At 38.3% G+C, this 23,929-nt stretch overlaps 1 protein-coding gene across 1 annotated transcript in view; it reads right to left on the reverse strand.

Annotated features, from left to right (window-relative positions):
- Positions 1-12,471: 12,471 nt before the first annotated feature.
- znf644b (zinc finger protein 644b) overlaps positions 12,472-23,929 on the reverse strand; it is a 31,705-nt gene continuing 20,247 nt past the window's right edge. Inside the window, 5 exon segments of the mRNA XM_082136704.1 lie at positions 12,472-13,893; positions 13,970-14,075; positions 14,170-14,295; positions 18,561-19,109; positions 19,268-22,018. Of these exon segments, the coding sequence (XP_081992830.1) occupies positions 13,680-13,893; positions 13,970-14,075; positions 14,170-14,295; positions 18,561-19,109; positions 19,268-22,018 (3,746 nt within the window). The 3' untranslated portion in view covers positions 12,472-13,679.

Below are 23,929 nucleotides of genomic sequence, written 5' to 3' on the forward strand. Positions count from 1 at the left end.
AACTTTTGATTTTATGTATCAAATGGGGGAGTGTGTTTTTTCTACATGTGGGCATTACAAATTGTAATGTGCTGTAACCACAGTGTGGTTCATGTATGACCTTTATGACTTTTTAATAAAATATTGATTACATTTTTTTTAATTATAAAAACAACAACATTTCAATAAACTTCAGTTTAAAGAAGTGCAGACAATAAACTGAATATTGTGCAGTCCTAATTGAGCAAATAAATCTAGGCGAGTATCTGTCACTCATATCAAAATGACCTTTTCAATCAAAATTCCTCATTATTTTTTTCATCAGATGCCATCCATATATTAAACAGTGCAGTATGCAGAAGAATGGCATGCAAATGTATAATACGATTATACAATAATACAATTTAGCTAAACTTCAAAAATGTATACTTATAGCCAACTCACTACAATTACTAACTTTTGAAATAAACTTTTATCCCTCTGCACACAATCATGATTACAGGGCAGATTATCGATTAATAAAGACTTATTATTGTGTGGTCCATGCACAATACTATGGCCTCAAAACACCTTTTCTATAGTGCATAATTTGTAAACTAATACATTTTGACGTTTGTATCACATAACCTGCTCCATGTGTATGACATTTCTGATCCGGTAAACTTGTTCGGTACTCACCTGCTATAGCATTGCGATGCGGTGCGGAGTCCTGTGAAGCTCAAAGACTTGAGCTATATGCTAAAAAGTCATGGTTGCTTCAGCAAATGCATTTTTATTTCATGCATTTTCATTTTTTATTTTGCTTTTGTTGGTTAGGTTTTCATGAAAGAGTTTAAAGTAGATGGTACGTTAAACATGATAGAGCATTAACCTTTTAGCGCTACTCCCTGCACATTTAATTTCTGAATTTATACATACAACAACCAACATGATAAAAAAATCTCAATCACTCTGTTGCCAGATTCGCTTTCATTTGTTTAGAATAAAACTAAATATGCTTTTAATGCCACTCACTGGACAGTTCACTTTGAAGCGTCACAAAACACTGAAAACTTGTCCCATCTGAATATCCAAACAAATTGTACCTACATACTTTAAATGATATTCCAATCATTATTATTAGTTACCCCTTCACCAATGCGCCAGGTTTGTTCATAATTTTTTATTCATGTTTTTAGTTTAACCAAAAGTCTTACTAAAAAAAAATTTATAAGGAGGAGGGTAATGAATGACGTCTGGGGCCACTGAAGACCCGAGGTATGCATTGGGGATTTGTAGTTCCCAGAATGCTATATGCATGTGACGTAAAGGTAAATGTTGAAAATAAATTATATTATATGCGTTTTTGATCAAGATGAAACCTGATAGTTTTTACATTGTGCTGAATTTACATGAAATAACTATATTTTCTGATAAATAATTGCTAAAAAAAAAAAAAAAAACTTTTTGTGTAACAATTAACGTAATTTTGTGTAACTTCATTGATTTGTGTGGAACTGATGTTAATGATTAAGTAATGTCAATTCAAAGAACATTTTTATTTTACAATAAAAATGTATCAGATGAAAAAGGGACAGATGAGAGAACATTTTGGTGAGTCTGTTATTCAAAAGTATTGATTTTTTTAGTTAAATTATTGTAATAGTAAAAAAAAGTGATTCACTATAATGAATACATTCCTGATTTGGTGTCAGTTAAGCGCATTTGAGCCTAACTGATGGGGCTGTGCGGTTAAGAGAAGGTGAGGAAGCCCTCGAATTGGGAATCCGGGGTCAAGAGCTTCACACCAAACCTCACCGGAGACATCATTATCTATCTGCACACACACCAAATAAACACTAACCCCACTCCAGCAGCGACCAAAGCCTCATGATCTGTGCCCTCCACACATACACTCTCAATCGCTCCATTATTACAATCTGACATCAAAAAAAGATCTCCAATCTGGTCGTTTCCAGTGTCAGTTCAAGCCTCAATAAACTTCAAGATAAGTAGATCAGAAAAACAACATTCATTCAAAGACACCACTGTTTTGTAATATACAAGACGTTGACAAAGATGTAGGTAAAAAGCATGTCTTTTCCTGTGAGGTCCTTTCAGGTGTTCACAGTGTCTTACATCAATGACGACGTCTCATCAACCACTCAATGGCGATAGAAAGATACAGCTGTCGTAAATCATTACTGTGCTTTGTCATCGAAGATGCAAAGCTCGGTAACGGAGAGCAAGGATTAATAAACATGTTGTCCTTTGTGAAGTGAGGTGTTTGTCCCCTCATTGTAGTCTTTGTGGATGGTATTGATGACTGCTCTAAACAGCTACCATTGTGTCTCCTTTCATATGAGAATGCCTGTTAAATTGGTTTAGCACTTTGAAACATCTCATTCACGTATCTTTGACCAGTCACAGCATGAAAGCAGCTGTAAGGAACGGCAGACATTGACTGTGATTAAAGGCAAAGCAAGAGATGTGAAGCATCTGTCTCGCTCTCTCTTTTTGGCAGTGTGGTATGAGTTTGAACAGAGAGATGGAAAAAGCTTTCTCTTGACATGTGTCTCTGCTCTGGCCAGGCTAAGGGAGAGAACAGGGCTTTCACACAAGAGAGTCTGGCCATGTCGAGTGTATGTTAGCCTGTCAGTCAAACATGACAGCTGTTTCCAGACTGACTGAGAGAGATGAAAAGACAAGAGAAGGCAGAGAGAGAATTGAGGAGTCTGTTGAATCCATCCAATTCTTCGCGCTGGTGCCCACACTACATGCTCAAAAATACCAATCACAAACACGTTGTATTCCTATCAGTCTTTTACATGCAATACCACACATCATCCATCAAAATTATCATCACAAAAAACATATTTAGAATGTTTTACTCAGTTGCAAACATGGTACATGGGCTAATGATATAGTGTCCATGATAAAGGAAAGGAAAAATCTAGTTAAAATGACATTTATTGACTTGTAAGGTTAAAAGTTTAACATTTTGCTTATACCTTTAATACATGTGAGTCTAAACGATTATTTGATTATAAAAAAAATAAAAAAAATAAACGTTTTTAAATAGGGCAAGGTCTCAGATATTTAACTAGTCTTTGTTTTAATTAAATAAATTGTAATTCATAAATATTGTTATGTTTTTTTGGCACCACATGACATTTTATGACCCAACTAACCTGATTGAACTAACCTTCCTTGTAATTTTTTTAATTTTATTTTTACGTCAGATTATCTTGATATTTTAAGAGACTTATTGACCTAGACAAACAGTTTTTTTCTGTTTCTGGATGTTGGATGCACCCCATGACTTTGATTTGGTGTTTTTCAAATATTAATAAGCATGAAGCAGTAGGCTATTATTAAAAATGTACTGTTCATATGCCTTATATTATGCCAAACTAGTAAGTTTCTTTTAAGAATTTCATTCTTTAATAAGGATTTTTTTTTCTTAATGATATGATGATATCTGAAGTTGTATCTCCCTGACAATTTGACTTTATGCCGCCCAAAAGATAAAATAAATAAAAATTAAATAAAACATTCTCATCATTAGTGCATTCAAGTCATTGTATGGATTGCATTTTTTAACATATTAAAGTTATATATAAAACATTATTCACAGGCTACAAATCTGTTATCTGTGCCAAACTGTAAAACCATTTCAAACATTTTATGCATATTCTAGTAGATATGCATCTGTTTTTGGAAAATAGAGAATCTTCACCTCCTGCAAGTTCATATTTTACCCATTTGCTTGGAACGTTCTGGGTGAGAGCTCACACTGAGACCAATGGATTAGATAAGCGTAAAACTTATACATTTATCACCAATAATCACACTTCTCTCTGTGTGCCAATACTTCCAGACAGGAATAATGAGATGACTTGATGGGACAGGTTTTGAATATAAAACCTCTGCGTGTATGCGAACATCCTGGGACTCTCGCGCTGAAGGTGAGGAAAACACTATTAGGCAGCTGTAAAGCACCGTCAACAATTTACCAGATTAAAACGCCTTTCCAATCGATATATAAATAGTTACGATTTTGGTGCCTACTGTTTCTTGCAAGAACTGCAAATGATAACATCCTGTGTGAAATGGAGAAGCAGAGACATTTTGAATTACTGAAACATTTTCTCAAGAGATGAGGACCTATACTCAGTTCAACCTTTTAACTCCTGTGGGGTCAGGGCTTGTTTACGCCACCTACTGGCAGTGGGGTAAAATGCAAGTGTTGCCTTCACATAGTACATTTTCAAAGGTCATTTTTAATCGATTGCTTTGCACTTACCAAAAGGACCATTTTAGGCCACACGACACAACTGGAAGCGTGACCCAATATTTTCTGATGAACATGTCCATGACTTCGCCCACTAAATAGGTTCTTCATTTTCTAAAGCCCACCTTAATTAAAAGTTGTTTGCTATTGTGAAGCAATTTGAAATCAAAATTAGCTGGCGAATATGATAATGTAATACCTAGAGATTTGAGGCAATATCGAGACTAATCCCTAATATAAATTAAATCAGCACTTTATATTTCCCATAGTCAAATGTTTCAAGAAGGATAACACAACTTATTAGAAGTGTAACGTAGTACTCACATAGTTTATGATGAAAAGAGGGGCAGTATGTCACTCTCTTTATAGAATGTCTCTGTGGCGCTGTGGTTCTTCAGTATATATTGCTCTGAACTCCACCAACTGGAGACTAATTTGCTGCATTTACAACCAGAACAAATGGGCAGGTACTGCTGTGTGCTGTGTGACATACGGACAGCCCATTCCCACTGAAATGTGAATCTGAGGGACTTTATGGAAAGGTGTATATCACTTGCCACTTGATCATTAAAGATATGATTACCATTGAATGGGCTCAGACGGCAGAACATTCATTAGTATGGCAACAGATGGGGACGTACATTTTCCCCGCACATACTTCGGAAATGGCTCTTCGGGTAGCCATATAAATATGATGCACTGCTTCACGTCTCACTTTATAGAGGCACAAAGTCAAAGCAACTAGGTATTCACTGCAGGGGACAAATAACACCATGTAGTTGGCAACCCTATCATGAATGATCTATTCCACACAATGGTATGGTTTACTTGCTGTCTTGCATATTTGCATTTCTCATAATTTATAGTGGGTTGCGAGGAATACAGAGTAGAAACATAGCAGGCAACACTGATTTCTTCCTTCATGGGAAGTACATCTCCCAAGTGAGAATACATCATTTTCTATTATATGAACAATTTTCACTGTCAGTGAAAATATACGGCTGTAAAAAAGTGGGATGGGGTTTGACATGCACATCAAGAGAGTGTATCAGTGTTGTCATATACATTGTTAAGCCAGACAAACTGAAAGCTCAAACCAATATTCATTACCATATTGATTGAAATAATTCATCATAGTGCGATTTTAGGTTTAGTGGTTGAGGGGAGGGGGCGAGAAAGAGACAGGCAGTAAAGAATTATCTAACAAAAGAACAGCATTGTACCACAGGGACGTTTCTCTGTTCCAGTTCATTGATGGAGTTGATGAAGTTTAAATGAAGCAGACACAGGATAAAAGTGAGGGTATTGACCAGCAGGCGCTTGAAAAAACCTGATACATGCGCAAAAGCAAGATTTGCTAAATGCTCTAATCTTCAATCAAATCTAACATCAATACAGACAAAGTTTGGTAATGAGAGATTCAATGAAGCATGAAGGAGAGAGAATTAATTCCCTTCGCCTAAACTGGGTTCAACTTTGAAGCTTTGCTCTTTGGGACAGACAGTTATCTAAATGCTAAATAAGAAACGTATTGTACTTTTCACAGTATGCTAATCACTTGTTCATTTCATCTCCATTATTTGTTCTCCCGTAGATTTGAGTTGTTGATCTAGTGATTAGAACAACATTGGACAGCGTCTGGAAGTGGGCAGAATACTTAACAGTCAATTCAACAAGGCCCATGTGCCTCTAATTCAAAATCTCAATATTGTTCAGCCTGACTGACTCCAATTACGAACGTGACAAACTACAGATTTTATGTCCATTGACCCCATAATATAGTTCAACGCAAAAGCTAAATTTAATTTTCAGTTGGAACAAATAATACACTATATTCAATAATATTTGTCACATCAACATCAAATAAATATGCAATACTATTTATTAAAAATAGGCGCTAAGGTATTAACTGATAACATGTTGTTAATTTGCATTACTCAGTTATTACATATGCAATTACAATGTAACATGAATATTGTAATTTAAATGATGCAGATTGGGGTTTTAATCTTTTAAATTATTGTATTAAATATTGTATTGAACCATGTATCTTTAGTGATACTGTGTCGAGTGTGTTTTGGCCTTTTTCCACATTTTCTTTATGAAATGCTAAAAATATAATTAATTTGTTGTCACCTCTTACAAACTCGTAGCGAGTCGACATGTTTTGGCATGAGTCACATTTTCTTACAGTCCTAGAAATGTTTCTGAACTTTGGCAGGATTGAGCAATGATCACAGCTCAGGATGTAGCTAGTAAGCCTGGAGGTGACAGACGCATAACAGGTGACAACTCCCTGGACGAGCTGTGATATCTACACGCACCGTGTCAGCTATATGACCCTTAACAGCACCAGGGAAAAAAAAACTAAAAAACAAAACAATAACCAATGCCATTTCTTTTTGATCATGTCAGATTAGAGCAGTTTAACTTGTTTGCCAGTGATTGCACACCACCTGCAGTGTTAGCCTCTACACCAGCAGGTGAAATATGGCAACACTTTCCAGGCACACATTTGCACCACCATATTTTCAGTTGAATAAGACATATGTTTGTGCCATGCATCAGAGCTCCTCCATTTTTACATAAATAACATGACATAGATAAAATCACTTAATACCTAAAATGAAATGGAAAGGCTATTGTATGATAATTAAATTAAATGCAAAACAATAAAATGTGTAAGTACAATTTTTTTTCCATAAAATACATTTTCAGTAAACTTACATATGAAACACGTGTTATTAATTACCATTATTAACCTCTGCTTACATATTAAATTACCTGTAACATAAATAATGTTAACATATTTAGTATATATCGCTGAAAGGCAATACTACATATAGTCAAGCAGGTTCTGCTGCTCTATTTGTGTTGGTATACGCGCGATGGGACCTGGAATCTGCAAGTAAAGAGTGTCTGTCAAACCCCTATCTAATCTGCATGTTTGTTTCTTAAACAGGGCGTGTTAGTTTCTTTCTTCAGCCCGGGAGATGTGCGCTAAAACAAACTGCGCTCTCAAAGCTCTGCGCGCCTTTGTACTGCTGCGTGTGTCTTTCTACTGTCACTTATTCCCCCTCTGTTTCTGTCATTTGCTCTATATACTCACGTGTCGCCTGACACATTTCTCAACAGTAGTATACAGTTGGGTCGCAATTATATATATATATCAACAAAGCAAAAAGCAAAAGAAAGCATTGCTTACGGTGAAGATATTCCACGTTTAAATGGTAAAGGAATAAACACACGGCAGGATGACGCGCGCGAGCAAGTTTGTGTTTGTTTGTTTGTTTGTTTGTTTGTTTTTGCACTGAAACAACAGACATGTCAGTGCAGTAAATGCAAAATTATTTCGTTTTTCTGCGTGAGGCGAAGCTTTCTAAAATTAGACAGCACTATCCCAAGGTGGGGGATTGAAAGACAAAATTAAATATTTGCATCCTCCTCCCCAAATCATATGGTCTAGAATGTTTTGTGGCTATATTAAAGTAGGCTGTAACTAATATATATATATATATATATGTGTGTGTGTGTGTGTGTGTGTGTGTGTGTGTGTGTGTGTGTGTGTGTGTGTGTGTGTGTGTGTGTGTGTGTGTGTGTGTGTGTGTGTGTGTGTGTGTTACATTAGGCTGCCTATAGTATAAATGCATTAATAACTATACGAACCAAATACATTAATAGCATTAATCATACCCGTACAATTACTGTTACACATTCTGGAAGGATTGTGTAAATCGAAAATACAGAAAGAAAAAAAAATAGCCTAGCTATAGGCTATTTGTGCTTCATTTTATTTAGCGTTTATATTTGTGTAAATCACAACTACTGACTACTTCTACTAAATATTTTATACACTACAACTTTTTAAGGTGAGTAGCTAGATAGGTTAAAAGCCGGTTGGGCAGACTCATCTCAAACGTTTAATGTTGGCTCAACAAAGCATCTGTAGCCAAGTGTGTGTGGATCTTGCAGTGCAGTGACTCCTAGTGGCCAATATCTGCACTGCATGGCCACTGCAGTTTACGTTCCAAAATAAATAAATAAAATGCATGGCAAACAGAGGCTTCAAGACAAACTCAGCATCCGCGATCTTATTTGATTGGCTCAATTCTCTCTACATTTTCATTGGTCTGAAACGATCAATTAACACTCGCAAACGGAGCTGGGAAGACCAAATTGGCGCCGCATTTTATTACAGAAGAGAGAGAAATCTTGCATTTTGATATGGTTGTTATTTCCCCCAAAGTGTGAGAAAAGCATAACATGTTTTTTTTTTTTCTCCATCATGCGTTAACCCATTACAACCAATAGCCTACATATCGAGATTGTAAGCAAGTTATGCACAGTTATGTACAGCAAGTAGCCTATGAATTAAGTCGCTTAGTAGCTATATTTAATTAATATATTTTTACACAACAATAGCCTACGATTTAAGCGATACACACTAATTAATCTTAGATCATGGTACACACATGTTATATGATGCTTGCTTTACATAACGCAGGGGGAAATATGTAGACTATTTTTAAAAGGCTATATAGGCCTATTGCTGCTGGACAATATTTGAAAGGAGAATAAAGAGTAGGCTATAGCATATTTCACGCGTGATGTCTCATGCCCGGGATACCCGTCCGACTCGTCATATTTGGCTCATATTCTTCATTTCTTCCCGAATCCAACTCAAATCACTTTCATTTTGTGGCTTGTCAAGCCTCCAATTTATTGTGGAAAGAAAAGCAGGTCATGGTGCGCCCGGAGGGATGAGCGCCAGCTGCTCAGTGACCAGTCACACCTACAGCTCTGCTATACGGGCATTCATTCTTCAAACAGTACAACAGCATTTCAATGCATTATTATTATTAGCCTATTATTATTATTATTATTATTGTAGTTGCTGTTGTTGTTGTTGGGATTTGTAGCATGTTACACACCGAGCAAGGTAGGCTAACTGACACGTTGTTCTTATTGAATGGAATTTGGCTATATGATTGTTGCTGTTTTTATGTATTGCCTTTAACTGTATCCTCTTCTGTAGGGTTTATGTCAATATGTCCTATTTAAACAACGGTGACACAACACATTAAGACGCAAGAATACAGAAACGCTTTAATCAAATCAAATAATAATAATATTAATAATAATAATAATAATAATAAAGAAGAATAGGAGTATAGCATACAGATTGTAGCCTAATGATAATAACATATACAAATAAAAAATAACTGTGTTTAATTAAAGGATATAAAAATACTTAAAGATAAAGTTTGGCTTGTATCATTATACGTAATTAATGCTACATATTACATTTCAGCCTGTCCCATTAATTGGAAACATTTTAAAATAGACAACTGTAATAATGTCGTCATAATGGTACGTAATGACGTGTCTTTAGGGCAACGGATGATTAGGACCTGCTGTCAGCTGCTGAAATGAACCGAACCAGCCGAGCGTGCACAGCGACATGACTCGCTATTGTTCGAGGCTTGTCAACATATTAACCTGAATTCCCTGCAGTCATCCACTATACCGAATTAGTGCAGTAGACAAGGAAAGGGAACTCAGGGAAAAAAAGAAGGCGGACTAATTGAAAAACAATTGGCGGGAAAGCGCATTAATTAATAGGCTCTATATACCGCATGTCAGATGATGCCCCGAGAGCTTGAAGCCTTTTGAAAAAACCGTCCATTAGAAATAATTTAGAGCGAATGGGCGAGCTAATTTCTCATTAACCTTTGTTATAAGACCTAGTTCCACATAATTAGTAACAATACAGTTGCAATTTCACCTTTATGTTTAAGAATAAACAGTGTTTAAAATCATAGTACTATAAGAAATACAGACATAAACACTGAGAGGGAGGAATGGATTTCCTGCTCCATAAAAGCTGACTGTGGTGAACCACAGATATAATTGAATGTGACAAGGGCTAAAGCATATTTTTGGAGCACAAAAATGGTGCATCCCAAACAGGTTTCATCCTTGTCAAAATGTATTGATTTCTCTGGTTTTGTGGAGTGGTTGATGTCTCTCTTAGCGGTCAGCGGTAGAGGGTTTGGTTTAAGAGGGTTCAAATGGAGGGCTGATACTAACACCCCACAACGAGTCTGTAAAACTGGACTTAACTTATAGGCTGTTTCTCGTTGTTCTAGAGATACTCTAGAGGCAAAGTACTCTACACTTGTTTTTTTTTGTTTGTTTTTTTTTGTTTGTTTTTTTACTACACTTTGTACAATTGATTTCTCCAATGAATTTGAATAAACAAAATTTAAAAAGTTATCTTAACTTTTGGGAGTAAGTAAAACTCAAAACAGCCCATGCTAAAAAGAAACAAATTTAGTTGATGTTTTTTTACAAATGTTTTCAAGCATCACATTAAAATCATGAGATACTGTGTAGATTGCTTACATTTAAAATGATCTACATTCAGTGACACAAAATACACCTGCATGCATATTCAATACTATTATTTTTATTATTTATTTTGTGGGACAGTGAGAATGGGTAGCAAAGGGGGGAGAAAGAGAAGGAACGGAACAGAGAGCTCTTGTGGCAACAACGAAGGTGATGAATTTCTCTTGCCCACAATCAGTGCACCTGGGTTTCCTTTGGTGTATCCAGAGGTAAATAATTGATGTGAGGATAAAAGCGTTTGTGAGGGGGAGTGAGACATTCAGACAAGGGGGTGAAAACCCGGCCAGAGCCCCCTGTACCATGCCCCCCTCTCAGCCTGAGTCTGGCCCCTCGTCGTTTGGTGGCCCCTCACACCGCCCCCTCGGACGATCGCTTGAAGTGCAAATCTGTGTTCTGACTTGTTCCTGGTTGCTGTCAGCATGTTTTCCTCTTGTCAGTGGCGATTGACTGGGGGCTCGTCTCACCCTTGTGCCGGGACTGTAGCGGGATCATTGACAGGCCAGTGACACTGCCCAACCAGATAATGGAAACCTATTGATTTTTTTGTTCTCACACTCTCTCTTTTCTTTTCTCTTTTTCACAGAGGAAGTGTAGGCTCTTACACTTTAGGAATGACCGAAAGCAAAAGCAAGGGCACGGTCGACAACGGCGAGGGCTGGGTCACTGGTGCTGATCCCTGAGTCGCTCCTGCCACTTCAGAGGAGGGAAAAAAGTCAAGACGAGTGACAGTCTTAGGAGACAAAACACTAAGAAAGGGTAAAAAGAGTGTCCGTCAATCAATCAATCAACAGTATCTCCTCAGGTGCACCTGAGACTATGATCGGGAGATAAATGTAATGTGAGATAAACCCTCTCCATCCTTCCTGAGGTCCCTAGTCTGCCTTTGTCACAATTGCGCCAATGAAATATTAAGACCGTGCTTATCCGCCACAGGGCGATTTTAATTACCACCTAAGGTTACACCATTAATATGAAATAACATAGCATGCAATCTCTTCCTTATACAATGTGGAGGTTCGATTTAACAAATAAAATATGGTGATTAATAGAAAGCCTCTTTCTTGTTTTCCAAAGCCGAGTCATTATGCCTCCTGATTTCAGATAAGATGTGCTCTCTTGCACACTGAGAAGTGATGACACTTGTATACTGTTTTAATGGAGGAATCTCCAGAGAGCAGGCCTCTTTGATTCACTGCCTAATGATAAGCGTGCTCTGGTCTGTCAGCGGCACAACCCCGTGGCAGATGGCTGGTGTGGATCTTACACATTTCTTTATGTTCCTGCCTCCCCCCCTCGTCCACCTCATTCTTAAAGCTGCCGATGGTATAATGGAAAAACTCAATCCTGGTCATGGTTAGCTCAATCTCATTATAATCCCTCGTTTTTTATTCATTCAGCCCTTTGGGACACTGTCTGCCCACCATGCAGCTTCCAGCCTTGGTGGAGTGCCTTTTGATTTGTCCAGGAGAGCCTAATGAAGTCACAGAGAGATACAATTATTTCCCAAAGCAGGGGCATTAATGTACTCCAAATTCCCTCCGGAGGAACGTGATGACAATTGGTTTGTACAGCTTTGATCGTCAGTCTAAGCCCTGCCCGGGACAAACTGTGAGGTCGCATCCCGGTCCAGACGCTTACTGATGAACCGCGGTCAAGCCGCTTTCTCTGATATTATCAGAGCTATTCCTCTACTACACGAAAACTGAGCTGATAAATCCTTGATACTTACATAACGACACTGTTGGACAGAGCCTTTGTCAACAAAGTGGCAGTGTAAATAAATATTACAGAAGAAAAAGATACAAAGGTTTAAATCACAATTACATTTTAATTGGCTATTAGTGACTTAACAGAGACATAAATACAACGTGTTAACGCTTGCTCGGCTCATTAACACATTGTATACCTTAATTGATCGGTATGTGCTTGCACATTATCATCACCAAGTAATGGTACATAGTTACATGGTAACTATTTGAAGGGCTGACCAAGGCATGGAGGACTATTCCTCCAATTGGTCTTTACCAACAGCTTTATTTAAAATCAAATGCAAAGAAATCATTTACCTCAGAAAGAATGAGTGGTAAAGATTCCCTTTAGTATCCTAAAGTAAAACATGATAATTAGTTGCGTTATTATGCATTCGTGTGACATACGTTACATTGTAGCACCATAAAATGATGATCAAAAATAGCATTTGCAGAGGTTTCAGCAACTTACAACAATAATATAGAACGATGACATTTTTCTGACATTATATAGATAGAACTAATTAATATTGCATTATGACAGTATTGCCCATGATATTACTATTACTAAACAACTAGAAAGCTTTGAAAAATAATCATTGATATATTCATAAAGTTCACAGTTCATTTCTTTGATAATAGCATTGAAAACAAAAATAATAAAAGATTGCGTGTTACATGTTTTAACGTGTTAAATGATGCATAAGAGTAAATATAAGAATTTTTAACCAGAAATAAAGCACTACTGTAGATATATTATAATGTTAATATACTCTCTTTAAAATTGGTTATACATGTGTTTTTGTCAGTGTAAATAAACTTTGCGCCGCAAAATTACAGTAAATAGCATTAAATCAAGTGACCTTGATCGTCATAGTGCCATGTTCTAAACAGTGACCTCTGAATTCTATGATTTGGATAGTTTCTACAAGCCGCTGGATTTTAGACTTGCAAGTCACAGCAGCTGAGAACTGCAGTCTGCAGCGAGAGACTGCCTAATGTGCACATCCAAGATCTAAATATAGCCGAACTCTAAATCTATGTTGCAAATAGCATGCCCTTAAGAACAACCGAAGATCGATACAATAAAATCGGGAAATAAAACAAAGAGAAAAATGAATAATATGCAATATAAGAAAATCTTTCATTTATATTATATTTCTATTCTGTATTCATATAGAGATGCATATGCAGTATTATATGTTTATTTGTTTATGAACATGTGCAGAACAGGTGTACAGTGAGCGTAGCTGGTGTGTAAACGTGGCTTAGGAGACCCCCTCAGGCAGACTGAGAGGAGGGTGTGTATCCAGGAGCAGGCGCTCGGGGGGAGATGGGGAACACAGCTCTTTACACAGCGCTGAAACCTCCACCATACCTGCACCCATGCCGGGGATACTCGTGTGCATAAGATGCCTCTGCAAGTGCTTGATCCAGTCTTCCTGAATTGACTGAGGACCCTGGAAGATCAGATCGCAGAACCTGGGGGAAATAAAGAAAGATATGAGAGCTGGTTGGAGAGAGTGTGGTGATGAAGTACAGGAGTGTTGTAAAGTACCTGCAGGTCATTTTGTAGATCACTTCAGAGACGGCGTGTGAAGATGAAAACGCCTTCCTTTTTGGCCCAGGCCTTGATCTCGGCCTCTTCTGTTTACAATCATATGCTGTGAAACAAATGATGTAATTATAATCAATGAAAAGCTGAGTGGCTAGATGATTAAATTAGAACAGATTGGAAGAACAAGTATGAAACCCTACTTGTTCCTTCTAATAAGGCGATTTCCTTCCGTCGCGCATATGCTCGAAGATGATTGGACAGGCTTACGGCGCTGTGGAACGTCGCGTTGCAGTGGATGCAGATCTTCTTATTCGCTGCAAACTTCTCTGGATTACACATAAATAAAAAAGTTTTGAGCTAATGAGTATTTAAATAACAGTTAGATGACCTCATGCTTTTTTTCTGTAGCTGCACTCCACTCATGACTGCTCTATAAATAGCAAAAGCATGGTTATACGGCTACATGAGTGTGTAATTTAGAAAAGGAACACAGCAGCTTGAAGAAAATAAAACTGTGATTCCCTGAGTGTCATCACCTCCCACTCCATCTGTTTTCATATAATAAAGATCGGCTGTGCACTCTGTTTATGAGGATGTAGTCGTACTGTATGTTCTCAGCAAGTATCTTCAATCAGTTTGATGGTTTGTTTGTTTGTTTTTAGGGGCAATGTTTGAAAATACTCATCTCCTCTCATTGTATTTTCAGATGAAATGTGTCCAGTTAATGCAAATCTACAGCTGTGTGACGTTGTGCGTGTGGTTTTAGGTGCCGTTTGGAGGGGACGTGGCCGACACACGTGACACTTGTTGGACGCCGAGTTAAATGTTGCTGAAACTGTTCATGTGGGAGCATTGTTTTGGGTGATCGTCTCCGGCATGGAGTCCGATGGTCTGCGCTATGCTTTGTGTCCTGCCTGGCCCTGACACGTTTCTTTGTTTATGTTATATTTATGTTTGTTTTCCTTGCATTAAAATAAATGTTATTTTTTGTTTTTTTTAAGAATTGACACGTCTGATCTACTTTTTGTTGCAGCCTAAGAGCCGGCTGTTACAAATGGGGGCTAGTCTGTAAATTTATAAAACAAAAACGTTATATATGTGTGTTATGATTTAAAATGAAAATCTGATGTTAATGTTTGCCATAATACTATTATTGCTTTAACACTGGACACTGGAAAATGAATGTCCGGTGTTGGCAGGCACACTGAGGTCGTGAGGTAAAAAGGTAAATTTGGTTGTTCCTACATTATTAGTAGACACACTGTCCACTTCTGTAAATTTTGCCTATATTGTGAGGACATGCTAAATTGCTAAGGACCAGTTTTGATTAAAATTATGCTCCGTTTATTACTGAGGGTTTTGTGTCTGTACTTGATGGCATTGACAAAGTACCAGTTAAGTTTATTAGAGATACTGGGGCATCTGAATCGTTCATTTTAGAGTCAAACCTACCTTTTTGTATAAATAGGGGGATTAATAAGGGGAATAAGGCTGCAGACTGTGTCCATTCCTTTGCATAGAGTTAACCTAAAATCGGATTTAGTTGAAGGAGAGGTAACCCTTGAAGGGCATCCATCATCACCCGTGAATGGTGTTTCTGTAATTCTGGGTAATAATTTGACAGGGAGGCAAGTGTGGAGAGATGTTGTTCCTCCACCTGTAGTTTCGTTTACTCCGTTGAAAGAGCAAACTGATGAATTGGTGCGAGAATTCCCTGAGGTGTTTTTGTCTTTATCGTCTAAATGTGTCCAAACTTGAGGTACCAGATATGGATTTATTAAGTCCAAATGTCATGCAAACAAGAAACTATGCTTCTAACCACAGGTCGAGAGCTGTCGTTCCAACCACAAATATTCAACATTCTGTCTGCACTATTTTTTAATGGTTGGTCATGTAGATGTCAAAAGGATGCTGTTTTTTCAGCATCTTGTACCATAAGTGCCACATTTTTAAAATACTATGGAAAGTTAACAAGGTTTCAAAACTGCATCTCCAGACCAAAACATTATGTTCCATTCCATGGCACTCTGTTTTGATGTTTTTGAACACAATAACGTGTCCTTTGTGGATGGTTTTTAACTCGTTCATATAAAAAATGTGATTTGCATTTAAATGTATTGTATTGTAGGACAATTTTATTATTTTTATTATTATTTATTAATCAATTGTTCCAAATCATGTTGAATTGATAGCCCTAACACAAACATAATGGAAGATGGAAAAATACCAAAGTCATGGTCTTTTAGTCACACTGAGTAATAGTAACAAAAGGACATACACAAAACTTTCGAGATGACAGTTTCTTATTTAAATAGCCTATAAACTGATTCACAGACACTGACAGGTAAAAACAGAGTCACCAGTTCATTACTGAAAATGTAAATGCCAAAGTTTGCCATCACTGCTGGCACACTTTTGAGAGACAAAATGTTTTGAAAAGTGCAGTCTGGAACCAAACACCCTCATAATGTTCCTGTACTCCGCCTCATCCAGAAGAAGTTCTGTCAGAATGCAGAGAGGTGACTTGCTAGCGCCCGAAATAGGCTTGCCTTATTTGATTAGAAAAAATATCACAATTTAAAAGTCACCATTAACAGGTGTATCTATCAAAACTACTCTGAAAATCACAAATGTCCCTTTTTTTCTAACTGGCCTCAGTGAACTTCCTTCAGAGAGTTCTAGCAAAAACAAAGCAACAGACCTGATTATATGAATCTGGCTGAATAATCAAATCAAATGTACTAATCACTGTTAATCCAATTAAAACAGACAACCTGTGAAATACATTTGATTGTGAAACTTCATTAATTAGTTGTTGTTTTTTTATTACTATCAATGAAATGAGTTTTATTTGGGTACGCATGAAACAAAGATGTGCAAATACAGCTGATGTGTTTCCAGTACATAAAAGAGAGCTATGCGTTTTACATTTGAATTTCAAAGCCACTTTTGATGACATTCATTCTTTTTGTACCTGCTACAATATTTCAATGAGTGGCAAACTTTTACCCTGCACTCTCTGAATCTTGTGTTCCCTCTCTCTTTTAATGGAATCAACTGGCAACTTCAAGGTTACAGGAAGAGAACTTTGTCTTAAATATGAGGCGTCTGTCATACATATTTAATATGGAGTGTATGACTGAAATTGGGTTTTAAGGTGCACTGTAAATAATGAAGGCAGAAGAGGTGGAAAAACATATGAGAGCGGCTGTGAAACAAGGCTGTGCAGTCAAGCTACACTGTATTGATCATCTCTACCCATGCTTACTGTAAATATCTCAAATCAATGCTACAGCACTTAAACTACTTTCTTATTTGCACTTCGAGGGCTATAACTATTAACAAAAGACTAACAACAATAAAAACCTTATGTTGTGGGAATAAAGAATGTTCAACGCTGGATTGTGACCCAGATATCTGAAACCTCACCTGTCTGTCACTCTCAGATTCTTTGATTCAACATCACTCGAAACAAGACAGATCATACGCTCAGCTGTCAGTGAACAGGCAAAAGATTCTTGTCATGGAGGGGTTTTGTTTTTACTCAAATTGCTCAGTATCAATGGCACTTCCAAGCTCTCTTTGTCCATTCACAATGCATGAGAAAACAGAAATGAATGGCCAATTACAAGCCTAATTATTTTTCAACCACTAAACTTGAAGCTAAATGGGCATTTGTAATTAAACATAAGTAAGGTATTGTCATCTCAAATATGAAATTTAAATTTCTGTAATTTAAATTTAATATATATATTACCATTATTTTGATTTAGACAAAATGGAAGCTTGTTTCCGCCATAGAATAAAAAATAAAACATGTAATTGTGACTATTTTCTCTTGCAAATTAGAGGAATTGTGAGATATAAATATATAGAGATATGAGATATAATTGCCTTTTTCTCGCAATTAATACTTTTTTCACGTAATTGCAAGTTTATATCTCACAATTCTGACTTCTAGTTTATATCTCACAATTCTAAGAACAAAAACATCTATATTGTTTGATAAAAAGTCATACTTATCTTTTTTATATTTATTCAGTGGCAGAAACATGCTTCCAAAAAAACAGATTTTTTCATATTTGGGTGAACTATCACTTTTTATGGAAGTCCAGGTACAGATTTGCAGGCATATAAAACAGTGGCTTGTTGGTTTGTTTAATGCTATTATCAAAGAAATTTAGTATCTCTAAACAAACACAGAAAGCTAATCAACTCAAACATTATGTATCTTGGTTAAAAAAAAAAAAAAAAAAAAAAAACGTCTGTCACTGATGGGGGTCTAATTATTAACCTTTTCACCTCTATGTCTCAGAGACACTTACACAAATTTAAGCTGTTGGTGAGAAAACATAATTAGAAATAAAATATTTCATCATTAATGGCTGAGGGCCATTTCTTCAAAAGACAGACTACTAATGTCTTCAAATTTTAAATAAAGGTACTTCACTGCAAGGGGGGCAGCTGCATGATGTTTTTCATCTCAATTTCAGAGGCTGACATAAAATAGGCTTCCCTATGTAAATTAATATTTAATATGTTTTCTGGATAACAGCAAATGACACGATTGAGTGATTGTGTGGTTCCTAACCTTGGCTCCAGGTAGGATCCAGCTTCACAGATGGTGATCTGGGTATACTGCCACTAGTGTAGGAGATGGTCAAAGGAGTATTGGCATCCTCTGAGTGGCCTTCGACCTCCATTTCCTGCTCCACTTTCCTATTTCCCAGCAGATCCTCTAAAGTGCTAGATCGGACCTTATTGGTCCTCTTCCTCTCCCTGTCGACCTGGGGGCGCCTGATCATAGTCCATTGCCCTTCGTCTGGTGTGCCAGTGGCATGATGAATCTTCATAGGAATGCCAGAGGATGTAAGAAACAGTCCATCACTGCTGGCAAACTTTTGAGAGACAAAAGGTTTTGAAAAGTGTGGTCTGGAACCAAACACCCTCATAATGTTCTTGTACTCCACTTCATCCTGAAGAAGTTCTGTCAGAATGCAGAGAGGTGACTTGCTAGCACCCGAAATAGGCTTGCCAATCCGCTTCAGATGACCCCGCACATGATTGGAGAGGCCGGTCTTAGTGTCAAACCAGCCCAGGCACAGGGGACAGGTGTGCTCGGTTTTAGACTCTGGCTTATCTGCCATGATGAAAGCACATAATTACTTTAAATTAATAAGTTACATGTAGAAATGTTTGTACACATACATAAATATGGGTTATGCATGTGTGATTTTAGCTTGAGAGCATTATCTAAAATCACAATGACTTGAACAAGGAAAGGTGAACAATAATCACCTTTTCTGATTCTGCGATTCACTGAGGGAATTTTTCTGCGTATGCGAGGCTGGCGGTCCTGAGATGCCACTTGCTCAGGTGACACCACGTGACGAGCATCATAACTCAGCCCAACCCTATGTAAGTGTCCTCTCACATGGTTAGACAAGCCCACCCCAGACTCAAACACTGCGGGACAGTAGGGACAGCACTTCCTGCCCACCAAAGACAAAGGGTTGACAATATACTCTGCATAAGGATCGCTTTGCTGATAAACAACATGATCAGGGTTATCCTCACTTATTATACTTTCAACACACTCCTCCTTCACTATAAAAGTACAAATTTCATCACTGTCCTCCACTCTACTATTGTCTGGATTAGTATAATTGGCATAGTCCAGAATGTTGTTGTGGAGAGGGATGAAATATTCACTGGGGGTATTGCTATTACACTGATCCGGAGACTCTTTGGTGCAGTCGCTGAAATCCTGAGCACCTTCATTGTCATCTCCCTCTTGTGGTGTAGTAGAGTCCCACTGTGGAGACTCAGGCTCAGATTTTGGAAGACGCACATGAGGAATATTGGCATGGGTGTTGCGATAAGGGATTGACATTTTTCTTTTCGACGGTATTTTGTGCTTCAGCGTTTGCAGCGCTAAAGTACTGCCAGTTGAAGGATCTTTGGGATGGCTCTCAGTGCCAGGGTTCAGACAGGCTGCTTTACTCACGATCTCTGTTTTCGTTGTAAGATGTACGTCAAAGCTGGAAAGATATTTTGTCCTCTTTTCGGAGACAGCGCTTTCATATTCTTGATTGTCTTCTTCGACGTACGGGAGACCTGTAGTCACGTCTATTTTCTCTGTAGGCAGAGGGGATAATTTGCTTGGCTTGTCACTTCTCAGTGAGAATGGTGACAGCTTGTTTGCAGGGCTGCCAGGGCTCCATTTGATCAGGGAGGAGCTGAAACCGTCACAGGCTTCTTGTGTTTCTTTGCTTCTCACATTAAGGTCAGCTGAGCCATTGGGCCCAAAGGGCAGCTCACCTCTGTCCCTAACAGACCGCTTCTCTGTGCTTTGAATCTTTGGCATCAGTAAAGATGAGTCCTTGGTTTTAGGTTGGTCAAACAAAGCTTTTATGTGATCATCTACATTGCGGTGTGATTGAGGTTCATAATTCTCATAATATGGCTGCCCGTGGATGAGCTCCACATGCTTTCTGAGACTATATATATTCATACTTCTAAATGTGCAATTTTGACATTCAAAAGAGTTGCCAGTCTTGCCACATGTGGTGTGGTGAGCTGTACACTCATGTGCCTCCATTTCAGCTGTAGTCATGTGATCACATTCCTCACAGCTGTAAGACAACTTCTCCTTCTCATTAGTTTTGCCATGATGGACGAAAGTTTTGGGGCATTTCGTTCCAAAGACACACTGGGGACACTGAAGACAAGCTCTTCTTCCCTCGACATCTATCTTACTGAAACCTTTAATCTCTTCCATCAGCCTCTCCCTCCGCACCTGGTGGATTATAATGTGCTTTTGCAGAGAGGTTATGTCTCGGAATGAACGCCCACACTCTCTACATATAAAGGGTCGGGGAATGTGTTCCTGTCTCACCTTTTTATTCTTATCTAAATGATACATCATATGCCTATGCAAATGCCTCTTCTCCTTGAAATTATTGTTGCACTTTGAACATGGGAAAAAGGAAAGCTCTTCTTCTGTTTTTGTCTCTGTCTTTAACCGTGTCGATTTTTCACCCATGTAGGTGTTTGTTTCTATGTCGCTGCCGCCTTCATCACATCTCTCTTCCTTCTCGCTTGAAATTAGTTCCTTCATGGCAGCTGACTTGTCGCAGAATTTCTCCAGGCGCAAGCCGGCATATGCTTTCAAACTTTCCGGCTCTTTCCTTAAGGCATGTTCTTTGTTAATGGACGACTCAAAATCTGAGTCTTCATCAGATAGGGAATTCTGGGAAGCGTAATCAAAGCCATCATAAACCTGTCCTCCAGTGTCAGCCCTCTCCATGGTACGTTTTTTACGCATCCTCCGTCTTTGGTTGGCAGGTGGAGCCCCATCAATCTCCACCTTTGTTCTTACCCCATCACCTGCTACACTGCTTTTCAACAGTATCCGCATGAACTTCTCCTGCAGGCCCCAAGTTAGACCATCACAGTCATCAGAAGAACTCTCTGACAACTCAGAATCAAAGTCCCATAAGCACCCTGTTTTGATTCCCTTTCTAGCTAACAGTCGGCTGATTGGCCTGGTATCCAAGCCTTTCCCCACCAGCACATCTAGGGGGGCCTCGCCGTCAATGTTGTTTGATTCAGATGAGGCCCGTGCGGGCTGCACTTTTAGGGCGCACCCTTCTGCTTTCTGCCGGGTGTCTGATTGAAGCTCACTGGGAGGCGGTAACACCTCAGGGCTAGTGTCTGTCCCGGGCAGAGGGGACACGTCTTTGTTGTGGACGCAGGACTCCTCTGAGGTACAGTGTGAAGCAGCTCCATTAACAAGTGCTCCTGAAGGCAATGAGTCGTTTGTGCTGGGGGCAGCAGGGATGCTACCACAGACAAATGGGTTCGGCTGGACTCCATTTAAAGGGTTTTGGGGACTGTCCAAGGGCAGGGGCTCTGGTGGATCCAAGTTGTTATTGTTGTTGTTGGGAGAAGATGTGCTTGTCAACTCTTGAGTGTCAGAGGAAGATTCTACCTCTTTGTCTTCCTCTGTGCTCTCTTTTACTGCCGCCATAACGGAGAAAAGACGATCTGTGAAAGAGAGACAAGTGATCAGTTTCAAATCTCATCTCCATATATCTTGTTTTAGGGGTCAATGACATGGTGGACTGTGTCCTTGATAAAGAAAAGGCCAAGTTCTTAGAAAAGTACTGTTTGTATTCATGTTGGTTTCATGTGTTTTTTTAACTTTTCAAGAAATGTTTTGATTTAATGAAAACAAATGATAAAGAATTGTATTAAAATATGTTTTACAAGATAATACATATTAAGAATATTAATGAAGAAGGTCCTCTCAATGATATCATTTCTTGTTGCATCTTTTTTTCCTGCATATTTCTGTAAGTTGTTTGGAGCACATGACCTTGTAGGCTGCACCACATAACTTTTGCTGCTAAAAATGATTTCAAATATGAATAAGCAGCTGAAGGCAGTTTTGTTAAAATATTATAATTCATTATGATATTAGAACAGTCGTTTCAATGATTTTTAATTCAGAAATTAAAAACAATCAACATAAAAGAGTTAATTCATACATTAATGTACGTATTCATATTAATATTTTTTTTATATATACGTAATTAGATCCTATGAAAAAAATGCATCTTTAAATATAGGGAGCATAAAATAATTTAGAGCTTTCTAAAATGAACTAATAGTGGCCTAAAGAAGCTGACTTTTTTTCTTTTTTTCTTTTGCCACAATCCCAAACACCCACTGTCAACGCTTCTTTTCACAACACACCCCAATGTTAGCCCTGGAAGTCCTGGTGAGGAAGCTTAATTATGTGAATGCACCTCTGGGATCTAACCTTCCTGTTTCTCCCACCAAAGTTCTCAGCCGCCTGCTAAAATTGACCAATTTCCATGGGAACAAAGCACACCACCAATAAGATCATATTATTCTGTCTTATCACTCTCTGATGGTGCCAAAGCACATCCCAGCACGAGACTGTTGTTGCTTCAAACCTGACAAATTGGCACACTGCACAAACATACACAGAGACAGACACACACACACACACACACACACACACACACACACACACACACACACACTCAGGTAGAAATGCTCCCGTTCATGACTAGCCAGAGAAATATACCTCAGGTGTCATCAGCCAATCTAATTATATTTGATGGTTTTCAGCAGCTCGACACCAGCAAACCTGTGGGACAACAGGAGTGTGTTTAAAGGGTGTGTTAAAGGGGCCCAGGCTTGCTGTTGTCCTGCTAGGCCACAGTGTATGCTCTGAGGATTTGACATTCAGCACTAGCTGCTCTCAACAGGAAGCCGCGTTGCTAACGAAGTGTTAAATTCAGTGTTAATGAGTGGCTTCACTGTTACCACCTCCTAGGTAAACCTTCCGAGCTCCATATTCTCTCCATCTGTTGGGGTGTGAGGGGCTTTCGGAGGGAGAACAGACGCTCTGCATTTAAAAACGAACTTCACTGCAAACCCCTAAACAGCAGGGTGGCAAAGCCTCAGAATATGATTTTAGCTTTAAATTTACAGGCCTCATTAGCTTCCAGTTTCCACACTGATCTGTTCCATACATAACAAACAGGGTTCAACTGCAATGCGTCTTTTAAAAATTCATTCGCTTCTATTTACTTCATTTAGTCAATGTTAAAAGGCTGCCTTTGCCTTGCTGGAAGCTATTTACAAGGATTATGAGCTTAAATACATTTACGCTCGGCGCGGAGATCAATCTGAAGCGATTAGCTCTTTTTCTCAATCTCGCTCTAACTCTCTTTCTTCCCTCCTTGAAATATGCTCAGTAATGAACATGTTTGAATTCACAAACAACAATGAATCAGAGGAGGTCCCCCTGTGATCAGACTAAATTAACTGCACAAGTAAAAGAGCACTTAACACTTACACGACACACATATGTCATGTGCTCTCTCTCCTCTCTTTCTCTTAGCCCCTATTCTTTCCATCAGC

Source organism: Leuciscus leuciscus, assembly GCF_965113295.1.
Source record: "Leuciscus leuciscus genome assembly, chromosome: 14".
NCBI lineage: Eukaryota > Metazoa > Chordata > Actinopteri > Cypriniformes > Leuciscidae > Leuciscus > Leuciscus leuciscus.